At 43.4% G+C, this 19,763-nt stretch overlaps 1 protein-coding gene across 2 annotated transcripts in view; it reads right to left on the reverse strand.

Moving 5' to 3' along the window:
• Nucleotides 1-1,647: 1,647 nt before the first annotated feature.
• Nucleotides 1,648-19,763, reverse strand: part of PTGES (prostaglandin E synthase) — a 35,877-nt gene continuing 17,761 nt past the window's right edge. Inside the window, exons 1-4 of one of the 2 annotated variants that reach the window (XM_051980174.1) lie at nt 16,886-17,180; nt 16,275-16,440; nt 13,933-14,015; nt 1,648-2,783 (exon numbers count right to left, since the gene is read on the reverse strand). In XM_051980174.1, coding sequence (XP_051836134.1) covers nt 2,534-2,783; nt 13,933-14,015; nt 16,275-16,382 — 441 coding nt within the window. In that variant the 5' untranslated portion in view covers nt 16,383-16,440; nt 16,886-17,180 and the 3' untranslated portion in view covers nt 1,648-2,533. Of the gene's footprint in view, nt 2,784-13,932; nt 14,016-16,274; nt 16,441-16,885; nt 17,181-19,763 lie in introns of those variants that run through there. The other variant, XM_051980176.1, reaches the window with a different exon arrangement.

The following is a 19,763-nucleotide window of genomic DNA, read 5'->3' on the forward strand; positions in this document are numbered from 1 at the left end:
AGAGCCTCGGTTAAAGGAGACTGCCAGCCCTGCCGGTGAGCTCCGACAGCGAGCGAGGAAGGAGGTCTTTACCTCAGAGGTCAGATGAAGGCCCTTACAGTAAGAGCCGCTGGGAACTGCAGGGTCGGGGCTCCTTTATATCCAAACCCAGCACGATTCGGGAGCGCCGGATTGAAAAGCTGGGGAATTGATTCAATTGGTTTGAATCCTGTTGCTAACCCATGCGACCACTTTAGACAAGTTACCACCTTTCTAGGTCTGCTTCTTCACTAAAAATTAGGGCATTGGACCCTGACCTCTAAATCCCACTGGAGAGCTAGCAACACAGCCATCCGTCTCTGCTCTTCCCCTTGGCTTAAGTCGGGGTCTTAGGGCGCTCTAAAGGCGAGTCAGTCAGTTTTCAGAGCAGGACGCTGGTCCGTTCCAGAAAGATCCTCTTGGTGGCTCCCCATTCACCATGAGTAATGGCATCCTACGTGTGCTGGTTGCCTAGCAACCCCCTTATTCCCACACATCTAGTTTCTTCCCTCAGGCTTTCCCTTAACTCCTGAAGGGAAAGTGAAGGTTGGTAATTGTTCTTCCCACGGCAACCCCTGTTCCCATTTGGAAAAAAGGCTCCACAACTGGGAAAATTGAGTCAGTTCATCTTCATAGAGAAGTGTGCTCTGGGATCTAGGAAACACTGAGAAAAGCCTGCCCCTAGTGATGTGTCAATTAGAATGAAATGTAGTTCATCATTCAACTGGACTGGGGAAGGGGAGGAGGGGGGAACAACTTAGGGACATAGTAAGCTTAGTTTGTAAATTTGCTTAGTTTAGTTTGGAACAGGTGCAAAAGAAAGTGACAAAGGACAGTATGGAGAATTGAAGGACAGGCTCAAGTACATTGGTTAAAAAAACATGCTGGAAATAGCTAGATCGGAGAAGACTGAGGTAAGAGGTAAACAATAGTTGTTTTGAGTATTTAGTGGGTTATTCCAAGTAAGAAGGATTAGGAATTAGATTTGGTTTACTTGAGTCTCAAAATCAGGAGCAGTGAGGAAAGAAATTTTATGTAAACTGTCTCTAGAAATCATGGGATCTTTAAAAAGGTTGAATGCTCAGTGGCCAAAAACACTGTAGAAAGGATTCTTGGGTCAGTTTTTCCGATTTCGTATGATGTGTGATTGAAACTGGAGCAGGAAAAAAGGGAGTAATGGCATCAAGATGAGAATGGTCAGCAGAGGCTTCATCAGCAGAAAGTAGGCACTTAATAAACACTTGTTCCTTCCTCCCTGTCCCTGACACTTCCTTTCCTCCTTGAATCACCAGCCAAGAGCTGAAGAACTCAGTCTCTGGCTATCACAAACCCTGGAATGTTCCAGTCAAGTGCTGGTCAGAATAACCCCAGAATACTTGGTTTCAGGGGTGGAAGGGAATTTAGTAGTCATCTAGTCCAACCTATATCCAAAAGGAATTCCCTATATATTGTACCATACAAATAGAAATTAAGGACTACGTTCTGGTAATGGGGTGGAAGCAGGATTTGGCCTTTACTGGGGATTACTATCCTTTAAACATCACTGTCAAGGACATGATCAAGTTAGACCGCCAGACAGCACTCAGTTTGAGGAAAAGTGGACATCATGAATAACCAAAGTCACAGAGGTTTAGAGACAGTATCAACAATTCAATTTAATGACAATAATAAAGACCTTACAAAACAAGAAGAAAGTATGCTTCTTGGCGATGAACTTCCAGCAGGTAGTGGGACTTTGGGGTTCCCAGTGTTAAGTCTTTAAATCACAGAAACAATGCCAAACCAAGAAATGGGCTTTTATTTGCCTTATTTTATGACTTTACCCAATTTATACCTGTTGATTATACCTCTGTCCTCCTTCCCTCTTTCAGAGAGGCTGGATTTCATTATTCACCTCTAAACCTATATCTATTTAGCAGCCCTGTTTGTTACTGCTAGAGAGGGCAATCCCTTCCCTACTTTGACATCCCTTATGGGGAAAAATGCAATAGAAGATATAGTAGCATCTACCAAATACTGTAACTCTATGTTGAAGGTAATCCAAATGGATTGTTTCTATGGCCCTGGTCTCACTGAAATTTCAACTATGAAAATATACAAAAAGAGACATTTCTTATTCCAGAGTCATAAAACTCAAATGGATTCAAATAAGAGAGAGGGGAGCAGGGAAGGAAAGAGGGAGGGAAGGAGAGAAGGAGGGAAGAAAAGATTGAGAGAGTGCAAAAGATGAGAGCAAGAAAAAGGTATATACTGGGCAAATTTAATATTATGTTTTTGGAACAAACTTGGAAGGATTTTCTGATCTGACCAGTCCCATCCACATCATAGCTGTGATCAGCAACTTTTCTAGTCACCATGGAATTAAAGAATATCTGCATGTCAGGCACTTGGTTTAGTGATTCTGGGAAGCAAAGGGAGAGGAAGAAAATAAATGTGGAGGATGGAATGGAACCTTGAAAAATCTGCATCCTTTGTCTTCCCTTCTTGGGAAGATGGCACTATAGCTGACTGCTGGTTACCAGGTGTCTATGACCTCCCAAAGAATCTGCAGAGCCATGGAAATGCAGGGCAACTGAGCTATGGTATAGGCCACTGAGCGGATGGGAGCTCTCAGTTTCATCAGGTAGGCAATGGTGTGAATTATCCTCCCCACGAAGAAAATGAAAAAGTGAAGCCAGGCTATGAAGGGGTCTGGGTTCAGGAAGGAATAGATGGATCCCAAGAACAGAAATGGTAAGATGTTCTCCAGGTCATTGCAGTGGGCTCTGGAAAAGAAAGAGAAGAATTTGTTAGTGGCAGATCAGAGCTCAACTGCTGGAAGAAGATGCCTCCACATGAAAACCAAATGTATCCACTCAAATCCCTCTTACTGCATTCCTCTGAATAAAAACATAAAACATATGGGCCCTCCTCTCCAGAGGTTTACAATATAGTTAGGGGAATAAGGTATGAAAAGTTAAATGATGATATGGAGAACTATAGAAGACTTACCTGAGAACCCCATGATCCTGGGGGGGAAGAGTGGCCTACATCTCCAACAGGAGATTTGATTTTGATTCAATAGTCAGATAAATGGCACAGTGAACAGAACAGGAATCAGGAAGACCTGAGTTTAAATGCAGTCTTAGTCACTTACTAGTTGTGTAAGTCTGGGGCAAATCTGAACGTCACCTGGTCTGTCTCCTTATCTGTAAAATGAGGGTGATAATAATGGCCCTGCTTCCCAGGGTTGTTGTGAGGGGAAAAAATGAGATAAAATTTGCAAGATATTGTACAATTCTTAAAGGTCTACAAAAATGCTAGCTAACAATAAATAACATTGTAGTTCTCACAGCTGATAATAACATTCTTACACCCTGAACTATAAGATGTGTCTACATATGCACAGATAAGGGGGTAGAAATGCCACAGAGAACAAAAAAGAATAGAGGTACTAAATGAATTAGCATTTATTAAGCCTCTATTGTGTGCCAGTTACTGAGCTAGACACTAGAAATCATAAAGTCAGAATAAAATAGGTCTTATCCTTGAGGATATGCATATGCAAAAATAAATACAAGGTAACAAAAACTATTTTACAGACAATGAGTCAGCACTAGCAACTTCAGGTAAGATTAGAAAAAGCTCCAAGAAAATGAGAAGACAGAGTTATTCAAGATATGTCCCTTTCAGTTGTGTTACATACAGGTCAGATAAATCGTATTATTCTATAAATCCCTGTGACTGTCCCCAGAAATAGTATTTCTCCATGAAGCCTGATCATCCTTTCCTTCTCCTTTCCTAGTGCGTACACACACACAAACACATAAAACAGTCTTCAAACCCATTGGTAAGTTAGGGGGATATCTACTAGAGGACCTGAAGACTCTCTGGCAGAATGGGTGTATGACAATACTGGACAATTCTGACTCACTTAAATCCAATTCACACACAAGTCAAGATATTCCTTGACATTATTGTTCCTCTTCAAAGATGAAGGACAAAGAACTATATTCTGCAATGTCAAAAAAAGGAGAAAGAACAAGCACCTCATTTGAAAGCATCAGAGATTCCATGGACAAGAACTTAACTTCCCAACAGGTCACTGACCTGGTCATGGGTCCCTGGCCTTGAAAAGCCAAGGAGCCCAATCAACCACAGACAAGCCAATCAAGCCAGAGGATCCTAGCCTGAGACTGGCTGTGGATGTACCAGAGCCCCTCTTCTATCTAATGACACATGGACATAAATGGCCTTTATTTTTTCTATTGGTTGCGTAATGGGGATTGACTAAAGGAGTCCATGATCAATGTGATGTATTACAGCCCAGTCAGTTGGAGTTGACTTTGTTGCATTATAGGAAAAGAGTAAACATAGTTAGGATGTGGAACATGGAGAAATCTTAGAACAGAGGTTCTTAATCTGCAATCTGTAAATTATACATACACACACACGCACACACAACTATTTTTATGTAATTGGTTTCCTCGGCATTCCTATGTATTTTACTCTGTGCATTTAAAAAAGTATTTTTTTGATAAATCCATGGATTACCAGAGGAGCCAGGACACAAAAAGGGTTAAAAACTTCTGCCATAAAAAGTCAGGCAACAGCTATTATATGCCTGACTCACCCATAAATTTAGAATTGAGATGGTAGGTGAGGAAGTCTGAGGATGCTGACCAGAAGCTTGGCCAGAGGCAGTTTCTTTCTTTCCTAACATTCCAGATTGGGGGAGGGAAGAAACTCATTAAATTGATCAGGGGCTCTCCTGACATTGTTACACTATTAGTCATGTGACATTGGCTTGTTATTCTAATGTGTATATGCATGATATAAAGTAAGAATGTAAAGTCAGGGAAACCTGGGTTCAAGTTCTGCCTATGGCTGTGGGACTCAAAGATGATCTTTCTTGGCAGGGGAAGATTTCTTCTTCCTTGGGAGTTTCCTACATTAAATAAAACACAAGTTTGCACAACTATATTCGGAGCCTCTCATCCCCAGAGAGAAAAACAGTCTGCAGAGTTCTCGGCAAATACAGGGGTCCAGGGACTGGACTTTCTCTAGTTCCCAGGTTAGGAACCTCTCTCTATCCATGCCCACTGGTACTGACACTGTGATCTAAAATCCCAATTGCCATCTTGGGGGGGGGAGGGAGAGAGGGGAAAAAATGAAACATAAGTGATTGCAAGGGATAATGCTGTGTAAAAATTATCCTGGCATGGATTCTGTCAATACAAAATTATTATTAAATAAAATTAAATTTTCAAAAAAAAAAAATAAAATCCCAATTGCCTCGAGTACTAAAAGGGCAGGCAGTCACTTGCCAAAGGCTGAAGAGATGAGAAGCCAGGTTTGTTCCTGAACTTCCAGAAAAATAAGAGTTAAGAATGGAGCAAGAGTTAAGCAGATCGCAGGCGACTGCTCTGGGAGAAAGTGCTCGGGAGCAGCCTGGGGCAGGCGCCCACAAGGCCAGAGGTGGACCTGGACCCTGGGCTGCCTTTCAGAATCCCATTATCACTTCTCCAAAAACAACAATTGCCAAGTAACTTGTAGGCTCCCTGCTTCTGCTTTTCAAAGAAATGCCTTTTATTATAAAGATCAAGAAAGGAGGAAAATCATTCAAACCTTTACATAAATTAATGACATGAGGGAGAACCAATTTGCTTCAATCTAATTGGAGCTGGTTAACATTTTCCATGAGGCACTGGCTAACCTTTGACTTCCTGGAGTTCCGTGGTAAACAGACCTGAGATTGTCATAAATTAGTGATTTAAATGAGTGGTTTAAGCCCACAGGTTGGAAATCCCACCAATCTGTATTCGCACACAATCAAGAAACATGTTTGGAAAAGAAGTTGAAGTGGTCATATCACAGAGGAAGAATGAGACATGGCAGATGGGCAGCCAGCTGGTTTGGTATATTTGAGCCCCTAAGGTACTAAGAGGAAGTGCCTGAGAGCGAAGGATTTATGGGGAAAAGCAAAGATAAGTTTCAGACAGTTCCAAGGGGATAAATGCCTGGGCTGAGATCTTTATCAGTAGAGGGAAGGATTTACAAAGAAACATAGATCCACAAAAATTGCCCATTAAAGCAAGTGCAGCAAACTCCAAAAATAGTCAAAGTTCTTTACCCTGCTCCTCCCCACCAATTCTGTAACCCTTGATTCCCCACCCCACTCCTGGCACATACAAATCCACAGGCTCCAGAATTTGCTTCCACAGAATTTTATATTTTGAACTGAAAGGGACCATATAGATCATCTAATTCCTGCCCCTCTCTCTTTTTTTTAAACAGATCAGGAAGCTGAGGCCCAGAAAGGGAAAGTATCTTGCCCAAGTTTACAGAGCTAGTCAATGAAAGAGGTGGGTTTCTCCATGCAACACCTTCCCTGCTCCATTCTAGGGCCCCTGCCTTCTCTGGGCTCACCACCATCACCACGATAAGGATAAGACCCATTCCATCTCATCCAGTTAGAATGCTCCAGGGCCCTAGTCACTTTAATTCTTTTAACAAAACCCTGTGACTTCCCCATTCTCAAAGTGAGAATTCCATTCTTTGGTAAGAGTCGATTCATACTTGTCCAACCTGAAAGACTGTTACAGGGAAATAGGAGAGACAGGAGAGGTTCAGCAACCCAAGCTCAGTGAACTTTCTACCTTTGTATAAGGGGACTAATCCGTTTCAATTTTTATTCCTAGAATTTGTGCCCCAAAAGTCTGGCATCTAATTCTATGTCTTGAAAAGAAGTTAGTTTGCTGGTAGAGATGCTCTGCTACTGCTGAACAGTGTGCCTGCAATGATTAAGTTTATGATTAGTTTAATGATGAATTAGTTAATAATTAGTTTAACTCAGCCTTCTAATCCCTAGACCAAAGGACCAATCAGGCTGAAATTATTTTATTCTCACTACTTTTCAATTCAGATGCAGCTCTTCCCAAGACCCTCCTCCAATCGGCATAGAAGGGGAAAGCATTATCTCCAATTTTCCCAAGCATGATCTCTAATCAATGCTCCGTTCAAGACTTGGTGCAACCATTAAGTCAATTTTCTTCTCCCTCTCAACCCCCAAACTGACCCTAGAAAAAAACTGTGAGGCTTTTAGAGATACCCTCTATAGTAACTCATTGCCCCTTCTCCAACCTGTAATCTGTCCACTGCTAACAGAGCCAGGATTCCCGTGCACACTCAGGAATCCTGTCCTTTATGTCTCTCTTGCAAGGAGAGACACTTTGCATTTTAAAAAGAGAAAGTTGAAGGGGTCTGATTCTTAACATCAAGGAATACATCTCTACTGCAGAACTTCAGGCTGGTGGTGATAGAGATCTTAGAGGAAGAAGAGGAGGGACCCTCCCCAACATCTGATCAGGTGGGTCATACTCAGGTAGAACCTGATTTTAGGATTCTCACTTATAAAAATCTGCCCTGGGCAGCACAGTGCCTAAAGTGCTCAACTTGTATAAAGACTATAAGAGGCCCTGGATACAAATCCCACTGACATCTATTATACATGAGATCGCACTTGGGCAAACTACTTAATTCTCCGGGCTTGTTTCCTCAACTATAAAAGGAGTTACGGTTGGATTAGAAGGCCTTCTAAGTCCTAAATTTATAGTCCTACAATCCCAGCATTAACTAGTGGTTTAACCTCCGCAAAAGTCCCTTTCTCCCTTTCATCCTGTTTCCTCATTCACAAAATGGGAATAATAGTGCCAACAGTACTTATCTTACAGAGAAAACTTTGTAACTCTTCTACTGCTATTATAATAACAATAAAAATGCCTTAGCAAGATGCCGATTTAATTGCCTCCTGAATAGGTGACAGGGAAATAAAATCAGCAGTAGCAAATGCTTCGAGATCTCTAGCAACTAGGTGTGATGCTAGCATCAATAACTGTTTGCTTTAGTGGGGAAAAGGCCAGGACTTGAATTCTAGCTCCACCATCATTACCCAAGGAACCTCCCAAGCCCTCTCTCTGTTTCATTCTTCTTCTCTGTAAGAAATGGGAGGATTGGCCTCAGAGGTCCACTCCAGCTCTCAAAACCCAGTGGCCAACAACAATTATTCTCAGCTGACCAAAACAGCTTGCCCCGGAGTCTGGCTCCTCCGGCGGCTGGCCCTGGGCCGGTGGCTGACAGGAGACATCCGGGTCCTGGTGTCCAGCTGTTCCTTCTCAGGTTTGTCCAGGCGTGAGCTTTGCTGGGCACCCACACAGGGTCTCATTGGAATCCCGTCCACTACTTCCTGTCTCGGGTAAACAGCTACAATCCGCAAGATTCTTATCGACAACCCTGGAGACTGAGTAGGCATGAGGTCCAAAGCAACCTTTTTCTTCTCTCTATACTGCTCCCCGCCACACACACACACACACACACCGTTCCCCCTCCCCTCCCCCTGGAATACAGCAGTTCCTTTCTGCATGTGACTGATTCAGCTCATCCAAACCTTTTATCCCTCCTCAGGCCTCATACTTTAAGGCACAAGCTGAGGCCATTCTCAGGGCACTAGTTCCCCTTCCTCCTCATCTTGCCACCTTGCTGCACCCCTGCTCCCACTGCACCCCATTTTCTCCAGCACTGAGTCCTCTGCATCTCTCCCTATCTACTTAGGCTGCTGCTTCCATGCTGCTTATCGACCCGCCCCTGGCTCTCCCCTTCTTCAGAAAACACTCCCTTGATCCAACCATCCCCACTAGCCATCTTGGCCCATTGATCCCCAAGCTCCTTGAGAAGGCCATCTAACAAGGAGCACCTCTCCTTTCAAACTCGGCCTTCTGGCTTCCAGTCTCAGCACCCGAATCGGGGCCTTACCCAGCGCTCACCCTTGGGGGCCCCTCGGCTCCTGGGGCCCTCTCCCTCTCCTGGGCAGTCTCTATTCCTGGCTTTTTGTGGCAATGTCCTCTCCGCTTCTCTTCCTGACAGCTCCTTCAAGGCTTTGCTGGCTCTTGACGGGGTCACACTCATGAACCCTGGCTTTCCCGAAAGGTCCCGGGTTTTCTTCTCTTTAACCTCCATATGAAGATGATCTCTTCAGCTCTTATGGGTTCAACTGTCATCTCTATGGCAAGCGATTCCCAGCTCTACTTCCCCAAGCCAAACAGAAGCTTTTTCTTGAGCTCCATACTACCGAGTGCCCGTTAGACGTGGTCCCAAGGGGTACTTTCTCTTTCTCTCCTCCTCTTCTAAACTCTCTTCTTACTGCCTAGGACAGCCGTCCTCCCTGTCCTCCCTGTCCTCCCCTTCCTGCAGCGTCATCCTCACTCCTCGCCCGCCATTGCAAGCTTCCATGGTGCCGCTCTGACACGAGTCCTCAGCTACAACAGCTTCCGGGTGGCCACCTTGCTGCTGCGGGCTGTCCCTCCGTTGAGCTGCCAAAGTGACCTCCTCGCTTCTACACATCCAAATGTCAACGGCTCCTACGTAACCAAACGTAGGCTTCTCCTGGCTTTTGAAGCTTCACAGCCTGGCCCTTCCTACCTTCTCAGTCCCTCACCCTTGGCTCCCGGGCCCACCCGCCGTGATCCGGCCTGACCACGATGCTCCCGGGGCCTCTCCTTCTGTGCTGCTGCCCGAAGCCTCCCCCAGTCTTCCCGACCTGCTCATCCACGTAGAGTTGTCTGCACTCCCATCTACAAGGGACTCTTTGAGGGCAGGGCCTCCCTCGGCGCCGCGCATGTTTGGGTCACAACAAACTCTAACTCCACGCTTGCTGACCCGATCTAGGCTTCCTACCTCCAACCTCTCCTCTTCCCACCCACCTCCTCCCCCCGCCACTACTTCTTCACAGGGAGCCTTCAGGGGCTCCTCAACAAATGGAACTCCGGACACCGACATATAACAGATTCTTTCAGTGAAGCATTTTACAAGTATTACCTCCGAGAGACGATGCTCTTATCACCTCCACTTTACAGTTAAGGACTCAAGCTGACAGAGGTCAAGTGTCTTACTCAGGATCACACAACTACTAAGTGTCCCAGGGAGAATCTGAATTCAAGCCTTTTGGACTCCAGGAGCCGCCCTCTATCCACTGCACCGGTTGGATGCATTCAAAGCTTCTCACAGCGTGGTTCCGGTCTACCTGGGCAGCCTTAGCCCGAGATACTGCTTCCATGTCTCCCATTCCTGCCAAAATGCACTACTCTCCCCGTCACTCTCGTCCAGTCATATTCTAACTGTAAGCCTTTGCTCATGCCATCCCCCTGCCCTCCAGTGCTCTCATCTATGAAGCCCTCCCTGAGTTCCCCAGATAAAAACAATCTTTTGCGCTTTAAATTTTTCAAAGCAATTTGCCTGGAGCCCTCCCTATCCCCTTCCCTTCAGTCTCTCTCTGTGAGTTCCTAACGCAAGACCTTGGTTATAGTAGAAGTTAAATAAGAGGTTAACATTTCTAGCAAGCTTTAAAAAGGCTTTTCTAGAAAAGGCAGGCATAGTGATGTGCTCCTATAATCCCTGCTCCTGGGATGGGGGAAGGCAGGGAAATGATCGAGTTTAGTAGTACTGAGTGCTCTTATTATGACACCAATATGGGGAACCCCCCAAGAACAAGGGGGTCCAGGCCGACTATGGTGGGCCAAAGTGAATTGAATTGGAAACAATATAGGGCAAAACTTTCAGGAGTACTGGCAATGATCCCACACTTGGCTGCTGTATCTCTAGTTCAGACAAAATAGGGAGACCCAATCTCAAAAAATTTAAAAATTAAAGATTTGCAAAGCACTTTGCATATATAAATATTATCTCACTCGATCTCACAGCAATCCTGTAAAGTAGGCTCAATTATTATTGTCCCCGCTTTACAAATGGGAGACCCAAAGGCTGGAAGTGGCTAATGACTTTCCTAGTTATCACAGCTACTACAGAATAGAGGCTGGATTCAAACATTCTGACTGCAAGGATGGTGCTCTTTTCAGAAGAGCCTTGGACTAGCTGGCCTCTATGGGCCCTTCTTCACTCTCTAACTAGGATCCTATAAAGATACTTCTAAGGACATCCTCCAGGATGGAGAGGAGGCAGCACAGGGCAAACACAAAGCTCTGTTCGAAGGGGAATTTCATAGTTTAAGAATCTAACCTGAGAAGAAAAAATGAAAAATCCATTCAACCAAGAAAGGTAAGTCTGAGAGGTGTCATTCATATAATGACCACTTCAAGGCAAAAGTCATCCAAAACAAATTCACTCCAGACCAGACTTGCTCCCCACCCGCAGTAGCCTCCCTGCACTGCAATATCCTGCCTCTTGCTGAGCTGTTGCGACATCAGCCTGAATTTTACTATGTCATTACAGCAGTTCGGAAATGTGATAGTTGTCTTGGAGAAGTGGCTCCTTGCCCCAGACTGGGTCCTCCCTGGGAGAGCAGCTGCTGGCAGTCACGTCCAGGCAATCCAGGAGGCAGGCCTTTTCCTCCTACTGCCTCAACAATTTTCAGGACTTTCATTTTAAGGTAACCAGTTTTGCAGCTAGTAAAAACAAGTAAAGCCATTTTTATTTCGAGTAAGCATTCTCAAAATGTGGCCTATGGATCCATGGGGGATGCTCAAAACTCTTTCTACATCATCACTTCTGTTTTCATCACAATACTAGGATGTTTTACTGTCTAATACAGTAAATAACAATGGGGCAGCCAGAGTAAATAGAGTAGCAGTTCTGAATCAGGAAGACATCTTCCTGAATTCAGATCTAGACCCAGACATTAGCTCTGTGACCCTAGAAAAGTCATACTTAAATCTACTGGCCTCAGTTTCCTCATTTGTAAAATAAGCTGAAAAAAGAAACCATTCCAATGTCTTTGTTAAGAAAACCCCAACTGGGGTCACAAAGCATCAGACACAACTGAAAAACACTTAAACAACCAACAAAACACCCATAGATACAAACAAGAGAATGCTTAAGATAAATGTTTAATCACCAGCACTGGGGGGAGAGGGGGTAATTGATACACATTTTCAATTTTAATCTGCTTTATTAACATTTTCTTCATCACTTTCTTAAGTCTAGACAATAAAACAATAAATCAAGCTCTGATTTGTAGCATTTACCGATTTCTAAGAAGTAAATTCTCACTAAAATTTAACATTTGGCTCATCCAGATGAAATCAGCTCTGTTATATCCCTAGATATAACATATATAAACAAAAATTCATTGTGGGTAGAAAGGTCTTCAAAAATTTAAGAGTGTAAAGAGATTTGGAGACCAAAAGTTTAAGAACTACTGATAGAGAGAAAAGAAAAGCTGGGCTCCACTAACATCCCAATCAACAGGAAATACAAATGAAAAGTCATATTTTTAAAATATCCCACAAACTAATGAATTTTAGGTAACTAACTCAGCATCTGCACCAGTGCCTTCAATGTTTAATGAACTGGACTATGAAAGTACAATATATTACTTTGAAGGCCTTTCAATGGATTGGTAATAGAGAGGGGTAGAGATATTCTTTCCAACAATACAGGCTCTAATTCATCCACACCTTCTAGTCCATACCATAATATTCTTGTTGATGCTCCACACACTGTGCTGGGAATCTTTCTCAAAAGTTTTTGATATTACATAAATATAACAGTAGCACACATCTACTTCAAGGCTTGCTTTACACATTTTCACTCACTTGATAAATGGAATTGAAGGAAACCACGGACTGTCTACTGATCCTCTCTCACCTCAGTTTTCTCATCTGTAAAGTAAAGGAGTTGAACTAATGGTCTCTGGGGCTTTCCTACCTACCTTCTGGCCCCATCTCACTGCTGGTACCATCCTTAATGCTGCTTCTGCCCCACAAGTGCTCCTCAGACACATGTTGAGGAGTCCACCACTCTTTAGAATGACCTACAATTTTCACTCTTCATATATGAGGTTACTCTGTGACTCACTCACACTTAAGTAGCAGCATCAGAAAATTTACCTTTGCTTCAGAGAGAAACTTGGAAACGTTGGACATCTATTTATCTTTCTAGCCTACTGTTTGCTCCTGAGCCCAACTCATTACCATGCACAATGTCCTTCCAAGGTATAGATACTAATGGGCCACTTCTATGGAATATTTGTCAAAGTGTATGTTATAGGGTAGACAATACACCTCATTTCCTGGGCAGTCATTTTCAGCCCATCTAAAAAGGCAGTATTCAATTGTAGCAGTAGAGAGTATTCTAACTTCCTCTCCCCAGCTTGCCTAAATCGAGTCCAAGTTTTTCAGACTTTGGGATCACTTATATGGTGTATTTACTGCTCTTAAAAAACAAAAAAAAAAAACAACAAAAAAAAAACATGGTTTTATGCTTTCATGGCTGAAAGGTCTAGCTGTTGAGTAACAGCTCCACCAGCCCTGGCCTAATATTTAACTACTCTAGTCTCTGCAGGTTGATGAGATTTTTTCCTTGGGCTATAAATTTTTCAAAACACTCAAATACAAATGTCTCTGTTTGTTCCATACTCTGTAATAACTTGCTAAGCCATGGAGAAGCTGCCAAGGACTTGAAATTCCCCTTTGGGCTCCAGCATTTCAAGATCACAGAGTGGCACTGGTGGGAAGAATGGCCTTGGAGTCAAAGATCTAGCTCAAGCCACCTCAAGTCTATGGGAGAAGAGAGAGAGGAGGAAGACGAGGGGGAGGAGGGGAGACTGAGAAAGAGGAGGAGCAGCAAAGAAAAACATTCCAGGCATGGGGGATAGGCTTGTGATGAATGAAATAATCAAATGAGGAAAGAACTTTAAGTAAAGAGAGCTTTGTAACTACTGCCAACTACTCATGTTTCTTGTCTGAGGTGACATGCCCATGCATTTGTTTAAGGCACAGAAGGGTTTTGTCTCCTGTCCCAAGCTGTCCTAATGTATACCACTATAGTTAGCCCTTCTCTACCTGTTTCCATCAACTCCACTTTCTCTGCCCTAAGTGAGAGGCTGAATGAGGAACACAAAGGGACAGAAAGCAAATCACTTGCCTGCGGCACCGTTCCACATCTGGGTCTGTCCGACAGTACTGGAGGCCTCCGTGCTTCAAAGCATCTTCTGGATTGGCAAAAGCCTAGAAGATATTCAAGGAGAATTACTATTGCATGAGATACAAGGCAAGTCTAGGGATGTCTGATCACAGGAACCGCCACTTAAGGAGAGTACCAGGCCAGTCATCTCTTCATTTTTCATCCAACTTCTCTACTGCCCTCTCAAAAGACAGGGGGACAAAGGAATAGATGGCTGAGTGTGCCATCTCAGTTGGTTAGTAAACCAACAAATAATACCCAGATAAATGAGTGGTATATCACTTACAAGAGATTATAAACTAAATTTAGAGTAGCAAAGATTTAGAGCTTAAAGGTACCTTACAATTCATTCATTCTAACCCCTTCATTAATCAGAGGAGGAAACTAGGCCCAAAGGTGTTAAAGGACTTGCTTGAGGGCACAAAGTTTGTTAAAATGTGAAACCAGCGTCTCAGGGATCAAGTCCTTCTTTCTCATGTGGGTAGATTTGGGGAGGCCAAAGACACCAGCCAGAGGCAATGTGCTTATTTCTGTATTTATGCTATTCCCAGAAAAATCTCCTACTTCCTTTTATCCTGTCCCAGCAAGAATTCCACTCCTGTAGGAGGGTGACCAAACATACTCTGTGCATGGACTTGAAATACAAAGAATTAAACTGCAAAACAAAGTCAGCAGCAAGAAGCAGCATGGTCAGCCTAATGAGAGGAATTCCCTTTCCCAATAATCATTCTTGAGCCGGGGCAGTGATGACTGTTTTCAACATAAGAATCCCTTGTGTAAGCATGGATACTCTTCTTCCTCATTCACGTCATTAGAACTGTAGTCAGTGACAAACTATTGGGCTTACATGCATTCCAGATTCCTAGAAATACTAACTATGTGTCTTTGGGCAGATGATTAATTTCTCTGGGTCTCAGCTTCCTCATATTAAAAATGAGGCTCTGGATTAGATGAGCTCTAAAGTCTCTCCCAGAAATAAATCAATGATCTCACACATTTCTGTTTCAGGCAGTCATGTTTCCTTTAATCTTCCAATAATGCTCAATGGACAGCTTTTCTTCCTTTCCTCTCTCAGCTTGTGAACTAGCTTTAGGCTCTATTTTGAAAGTTTACTTATTTCTGACATGCAACCATCATCCTATGATGTAGGAAAGAACCATAATAAGGAATACTTATATGGTACTTTAGGTGCTTAACAAATGTTTGCTGAATTAATTTAAAAAGCACATTTTACATTATTTATCTCACCTGATAAAGTATATGGTACAGGTATTATCATTCCCATTTTACAAATGAAGAAACTGAGAAGTTAAATGATTTGCTTGAAGTTACATAGCTCATATGTGGCAAGATTCATTAGGATTTAAATCCCACTCTTTTGCCACTAAATCCAGTGTTCAAATCGGCAGAGGTTAGAAACAGGAAGGATGATTAATTCGAAAAGTATATCATAAAGAAAAATTGGAATTGAGTAAAAACTCCAGGTGAACACTCGAGGCTATAGTTCTCTGTAGCAGGCATTCTCCAACTATTTTAAATAATATAAAACAGGCTCCTCCTGCTGGTTCATACACTTATTTGATCATTATCCAGTTAAAAATGCATTACCATCTTGAGCAGTTTTTATTTTTCGTAATTTTTTTGGTTTCGTTTCCTCTGTATTTTCCCCCGATTATTAAAGGACTAAACATGTCGGGTGAAAATTCTTCTATATAATCTTTGCCAGAACCTGAATCCTCTTGATTGTTTCCAGTTAAAATTTTGGCTCAGAAGACTCTGATGGCCCTGGAGAATAATCAGCCTGGGGCTCGGGGAATTTCCACTTAATGATCCCTATGTCCCCGGCTTAGTCAAGTTTACTCCACTCCCAAAACATAGTTTCTTAAATGAAAGATACACGGTTCCAGGGCAATCAGAGTTACACTATTCCGGAACTGCTGGTTTAAAAGAAATCTGATTTTTTTCCCAAATACCAAGAAGAGATTAACATACACATAACCTTCCAGAGAACTCTTACCTGTATGTCATGTCAAATGAGAAAAATGTTCTTTACTATGCAAAAGATAAAACAATCAGGCTCTAATGACACAGACTGGGAAATAGGAGCTGGGAGGAAGAGTGGAGAAAAAGAGAACCCCAAGCAAATAATTTTTTAAAAATTTAACATCCAACTCGCTTCTAAGTCTCCACCAGCGTGTAAACATATGCTGGGTTTTATTTATCTCCTCTAAATATTTACAGCGATAACAGAACAAAACCAGAAAGGGGGAAGGGGGAAGGCTTCAGAGGGACTGAAAACTTACTTTCTTCCGAAGCCTCACTTGCCCGGTGATAACTGCCAACAAGTACATCTTTATGACTAGCATAGTGCTGTAGAAAAGAAAATTCGCAAACACTTCATTGTCCATCATCCTGTTAGCGGGAGCTGGGGCTCGGTCTCCTTCAGACGCTCGGCCAAATGGAGAGTTCCTTTGTATGCATGTGATTGAGTGAGCCGGGCAGAAACCGGGAGAAAGGGGAGGAAGGGAGAAGGAAGAGAAAGAGGGAGGAAAAATGGTTTATGAAAATCCTTTAGTCTATAATCAACACAGAGACACCCAGACTGAATCTTAAGGTGGCAGATCCTCATTTTCTTAACCTCTCCTGCCCAAAGTCCCTCAGCCTTGCTCGGTTAGCAATATGCCCTCAGGTATTTTAGAAGATGCTGAGAACTCCCATGTAACGCTGAAACCCTTAAGTTGGGGGTGAGTTGAGGAGCATGCAAATGAAGAATTTATCCTTGCAAGAAATGCCACCCTCCCTAATTTAGGGTTCAGAAAGCTGGCCCAACAAGGTCTCAGAACCCCCCACACAATTTCATATCCCCTACCTCTACCACAGAGCACTTTCTATTTTCTCAGCAGAATGAACTTACCTGCTCTGAGAAATAACAGGCAACCAATTCTTAAAATAGAATGCCTCCCCAGACCAATGGCTGGAAAGTCTTTATCTCTGGCCAAACGGAGGCCTTGAGAGCCTATCTACAAAGCTCTCAAGCACCCTCATGGGCCTCGGCTTGGCAGAGTATTTCCTATTGGCTCCTGACCCCTTACTGACCGATGCAGGGGAGTTTTCTAAAATGCCTCCTTTCCCTCCCTCAAGGTACAGCTTTAACAGAAAATCTTTTGAGGAAGTAAGGGTGACCCAACCATTAGGTAGAAAAGCTGCAGCAAAAGGGGGCAGGGTGGGGGAGGTAGGGGTGGGAGCTAAGGCTCACTGTTCCATCTTGTTCGATTTCCTGTACTAAACTCTGAACTCCTTGAGGGCAAGGACAAGGTTCTCTCTCTGGCTGGCTTTGCCAAGATAAATCAAGGGCAAGTTTCAACATTCTCTGTGAATCTCATTTCCTCACCTGTAAGATAAGGGGGTTGGATGAAATGATCCAGACCCTAAAGTTCTAGAATCACAGAATGAAAGTGGGAGGATATTGGTAATCTTTGCCCAACCCTCTCATTTTACAGAAGGTTAAATGATTTCCCAGAGTCACAGGGAAAATATAACTGGTCACCTCTAAGGTTTCTCCAATCCTAGATCTAGGATTCCATGAATAATTTGTAAGAGCACAGCAGGTACTCAATAAATATTTATTCCGAAGTAAATATTTGTTTATTTATTCCTCGTTATTCCACTTTGGGATGGGGGAAAGAAGATAGGGAAGGAGAACTCTAAAATTCATTGTCTTTCTGAGTTAGTGGATTGGTCACTTGTCCTGTTTTAAACTATTTTTCTAAGCTAACCCTCCCCCATATCCCACTAAGGTCTTCAGACTAGCTTAATATGGTAGGAAGTAAGTTGGATTTAGTCAAGAGACCTGGATTTAAATTCCATCTCCATCTCTCTCTATATATATATATATGTCTATGTGTGTATATATAAAAGTTTAAATACACATACACACACAAATAAAATATATCTCAAATGACAAGTCAAAACATTCTCTGTGGATCTCATTTCCTCTTCTATAGAATGTGGAGGTTGGACAAAATGGTCATGTGTGTGTGGTGTGTGTGTATGTAAATCTCAATCCCTACAGACTCATTGTATCCAACCTCCTCATTTTACATTTTAGGAAATGAGATGCTGCCAAAGAATTCTGGAACTTGCCACTGAAGCATAGGTATAGATATAGATATAGATGTATCACACATATCTACATATAGGTATACCATATACACCTTTATATTTGTGTTGTTCAGTCTTTTTTCAGTGGCATCCCACTCTTTTGAGATCCCATTTGGGATCTTTCTGAAAAAGTCACTGGAGTGGCTGCCATTCCCTTCTCCAGATTCTTTTACTTATTTACTGAGTAATTGAGATAAAGAGGGTGAATGACTTGCCAAGGTGACAGCCAGTAAGTGTCTTGGGCTGGATTTGAACTCAGGAAGATGAGGTTTAACTGACTTCAGGCCTGGCACTGCCCCATGTAGCTGTCCCATAAACACACACACACACTATATATATATATCTATATCAATATATACACATATATAACACACATAAACACATATATACAAATATATGTACGTATATATACACACATATACATTGTGGGGGGGGGTCCTCAAACTTTTTAAATAGGGGGCCAGTTCACTGTCCCTCAGACTGTTGGAGGGCCGGACTATAGTAAAAACAAAAACTTTGTTTTGTGGGCCTTTAAATAAAGAAACTTCATAGCCCTGGGTAAGGGGGATAATCGTCCTCAGCTGCTGCACCTGGCCCGGGGCGTAGTTTGAGGACCCCTGATTGAGTATCTTTACCTTTGGTGACTAGGATAAGCATTCTGGCCTCCACTTCTCTTTCTGTAAAATGAGGGCTGCGGACTACCGAGCCACCCAAGAAGGCCCACAGGCTCCCAACCCTCCAGACTCCCCGAATATATTGGGATTCTTTTATCCCTCCCCAAAGGGCGGAATTTCAGTCTCTCTGCCCCACGTGCCTCTGGGCCAAGATCACCTACCTACCTGCACTGACCGCGGCTCCTAGACTAGAACCGATCTCTGCAGAGCCTCGCCAAGGTGAGCCACATGGGAGACTCCCTTTTCTCCTAATATAGCCCTGGCCCCTGCTTCGGACTGAAGGAAACCCCATGCAGCCTTGTGATTGGCCGTTCTGTTCCGAGGCAGAGCTCTGGAGGCGGGAAAATGATGGGACCCCTTTCCCACCCTCCAGGGCGCTGGCAGTTATCTCTATGGCGGAGGTGGATTTGGGGGTCTAGGAAGCCCACGCCTCCAGCTCTCGGCCTCTTGCAGAATGTCACCTTTCAGGCTTCGCTGTCTGCAAGTGGAAGTCAGGCTCCCAAGACTAAGAGCAAAAGTCCCACAAATGTAAGGCAGCCGACCTCGTCTTCAGCAAGACTTCAGCAAGACTTCAGCAAGAGGTAGGGCTCCCTCTGACCCAGCATCGGAACACCCCAATAACCTTCCCGCGGCCCCAGGCAGCCCACGGATTCTGTATAAGTTGGGCAGGGAAGGGGTGCCATTAGCCATCGTGGGCCTCTGAAATCACAAGTTATTATCGGGGCAGGGGCGGAGGGAAGAGGGAGGAACAGGAATATGGAGATATTGGAATATAAGAAATATGGAAATACTGAAAAACTAAAATTTACTGATTCCACGATGGGCATCATTAGACCCTCATAAATGCCCCTCTCTCTCCAGCTTAAGTGGGTCATTCTTCCGAGTCTCTGCTGTCGAAGCTCTCCCAGTAATAGGTCTGAAAGCAGAAAGACTTTGGCCAGAAATCCCAGACCAGCT

This window comes from Antechinus flavipes, chromosome 2 (genome assembly GCF_016432865.1).
Source record: "Antechinus flavipes isolate AdamAnt ecotype Samford, QLD, Australia chromosome 2, AdamAnt_v2, whole genome shotgun sequence".
NCBI lineage: Eukaryota > Metazoa > Chordata > Mammalia > Dasyuromorphia > Dasyuridae > Antechinus > Antechinus flavipes.